This window comes from Rhincodon typus, unplaced genomic scaffold, assembly GCF_021869965.1.
Source record: "Rhincodon typus isolate 14 unplaced genomic scaffold, sRhiTyp1.1 hic_rhity00003397, whole genome shotgun sequence".
NCBI lineage: Eukaryota > Metazoa > Chordata > Chondrichthyes > Orectolobiformes > Rhincodontidae > Rhincodon > Rhincodon typus.
Window position 1 is genome coordinate 13,667 of NW_025969035.1, and position 2,481 is coordinate 16,147.

Genomic DNA, 2,481 nt, shown 5'->3' on the forward strand with positions numbered 1-2,481 from the left:
GGGTGGATTGGCCGTGCTAAATTGTCCCGTAGTGCCCAGGGATGTGCGGGTTAGGGTGGATTGGCTGTGCTAAATTGTCCCGTAGTGCCCAGGGATGTGCAGGTTCAGCTGGATCGGCTGGGCTAAATTGTCCCATAGTGCCCAGGGATGTGCAGTTAGGGTGGGTTATCGGGGAACGTATTTGGGTGGGATGCTCTGAGGGTCGGTGTGGACTTGTTGGGCCGAAGGGCCTGTTTCCACCCCTGTTTCCAGGGGATTCTGCAATAAAAAAAATTCTGTAATAATAAAGGGACAGTGTGGGCTGGTATCCGCTGGAGTTTTCCGAAGTGCTAAGGGGCGACGGGGGCTGATGAGGGGTAGGTGCGGAGAGGCTGCGTCCTCACAGCCCTGCTTTTACCCTCATGTGTCCCTCCAGTTCTCACCTCTGTGTGTACCTTTCGTTTCCCCCTCCCCACAAACCCGAATGGAACCGTGCCCAGGCGGAGCTGACAAGAATGTGGTGGTGTTTGACAAGAACTCCGAGCAGATCCTGGCCACGCTGAAAGGTCACAGCAGGAAGGTGACGAGTGTGGTGTACCATCCCAGCGAGGTAAGCTCGCTGCTGCTGCTGAGCCACTCGCTTCACCCCCCTTCTCGGGCTCTCGGCTTTATCGGGCGATCAAGGACTTTAACCGCAACTCTCTCTCTCTCTCTCTCTCCCCCCCTCCCCGCAACAGAACATCGTCTTCTCAGCTTCCCCCGACACAACCATCCGCATCTGGTCGGTCTCCAGCACGTCCTGTGTGCAAGTGGTCCGGGCTCACGAGGGCTCTGTCACTGGCCTCAGTCTCCACGCCACCGGGGACTACCTGCTGAGCGCTTCCGATGACCAGGTTAGATGCCTGGGCCGCGTGTGCGTTTGGGTTAGGGACAGCAGGTGGCGCGCAGATCGCGGGGGTGGGGGCTGGTATTGTTTGGGGAGGTTGGACTAGGCCAGGAGAGTGGGCACCCAAGTGCCTGGTGGAATGCAACATGAGGTGGTGTCGGGTTGTGCGCTTGGGAAGAATAGAGGCGCGGTCTGTTTTCTCTCTCTCAAAACAGGGAAAGGCTTTGGAAATCTGAAGCAGAAAGGAAATTGGGAGTCTGAGGTTGGAATTCTCTTCAGGTTCACGCGCAAGTTCAGTTGGCAGTTAGGAAGGCAAGTGCAACGTTAGCATTCATTTCTGGAGCGTTAGAATACAAGAGCAGGGACGTACTGCTGAGGCTGTATAAGGCTCTGGTCAGACCACATTTGGAATATTGTGAGCAGTTTTGAGCCCCGTCTCTAAGGAAGGATGTGCTGGCTTTGGAGGGGCTCCAGAGGAGGTTGACAAGAATGATCTTGGGAGAAAGGGCTTGTCGTATGAGGAGTGGTTGAAGACTCTGGGTCTGTACTTGATAGAGTTTAGAGGGATGAGGAAGGATCTGATTGATACTTACAGAATACTGGGAGAACTGGATGGAGTGGACATGGAGAAGATGTTTCCATGATGAAGAGAGACTAGGACCCGAGTGAACAGCCTCGGAGTGAAGGGACGACCCTTTAGAACTGAAATGAGGAGGAGGTGACTCTGTGAAACTCATTGCCGTGGAAGGCTGTGAATATGAGAGCATTTAAGACAGAGATAGAGAGGGTTTTGATTTGTAAAGGGATCAAAGCTTAGAGGGAGAATGGGTCTAAGAAACATATCAGCCATGATCGAATGGCATAGCAAGCTCAACGGGCCGAATGGCCTAACTCTGCTCCTTTATCTTAGGGGAGAGTGCCTGCGCTGGTTGGGCAGGTGTTGGAGGGATGTTTATGGGTGCTGACACAGCCAGTTGTTTCTTTGAGACCCTTTTCGAGGGGTTGTCACATCAGCTGTTTGATTGCACAGCGAGTATCCCTTCCCTGGCGAAATCTCTCAATGAGGGAGCAGGGTTTTTGTGCAAAACCCACTCGGTTGGGAACCTAGTGGAAGGTATAGGTCCAATTCTCACCGCTCTCATTAATTGTGGAACTGAAAAGCAAGGACAGCATGATCAGATTGAGCGTGCTACAAACAATGTTCACAGTGGTCCTTTGGGTAAATCAGCGTGTCACCCTCATTCATGTACGGTCCTACACAACTGCAGACCCATAGCAATGTCATTGGCTCGAAATTCCCTTCTGACGTAACCAAACAAGGCACACAGTTCAATGGTCAGAAATGATGGCTTTGTCAGCAACTCCAACATTGCAGTACAAACTAGCTAAATAAATTAGGGGAAATAATCCACAAACTGTACAGTGACACAGTCAGTGATCCTCACCCTGTCCCCGCTGCATCATCAGAGGGTCAGTGCTGGGGGAGCGCCGCACTGTCGAAGGGTCAGTGCTGAGGGAGCGGGCACTGTCGGAGGGTCAGTGCTGAGGGAGCGGGCACTGTCGGAGGGTCAGTGCTGAGGAAGCGCCGCACTGTCGGAGGGTCAGTGCTGAGGGAG

At 53.2% G+C, this 2,481-nt stretch overlaps 1 protein-coding gene across 1 annotated transcript in view; it reads left to right on the forward strand.

Moving 5' to 3' along the window:
* Window positions 1-2,481, forward strand: part of prpf19 (pre-mRNA processing factor 19) — a gene marked incomplete at both ends in the record, with an annotated part of 14,962 nt that overhangs the window by 10,949 nt on the left and 1,532 nt on the right. Inside the window, 2 exons of the mRNA XM_048593652.1 lie at window positions 480-589; window positions 717-872. Of these exons, the coding sequence (XP_048449609.1) occupies window positions 480-589; window positions 717-872 (266 nt within the window). The remainder of the gene's footprint in view (window positions 1-479; window positions 590-716; window positions 873-2,481) is intronic.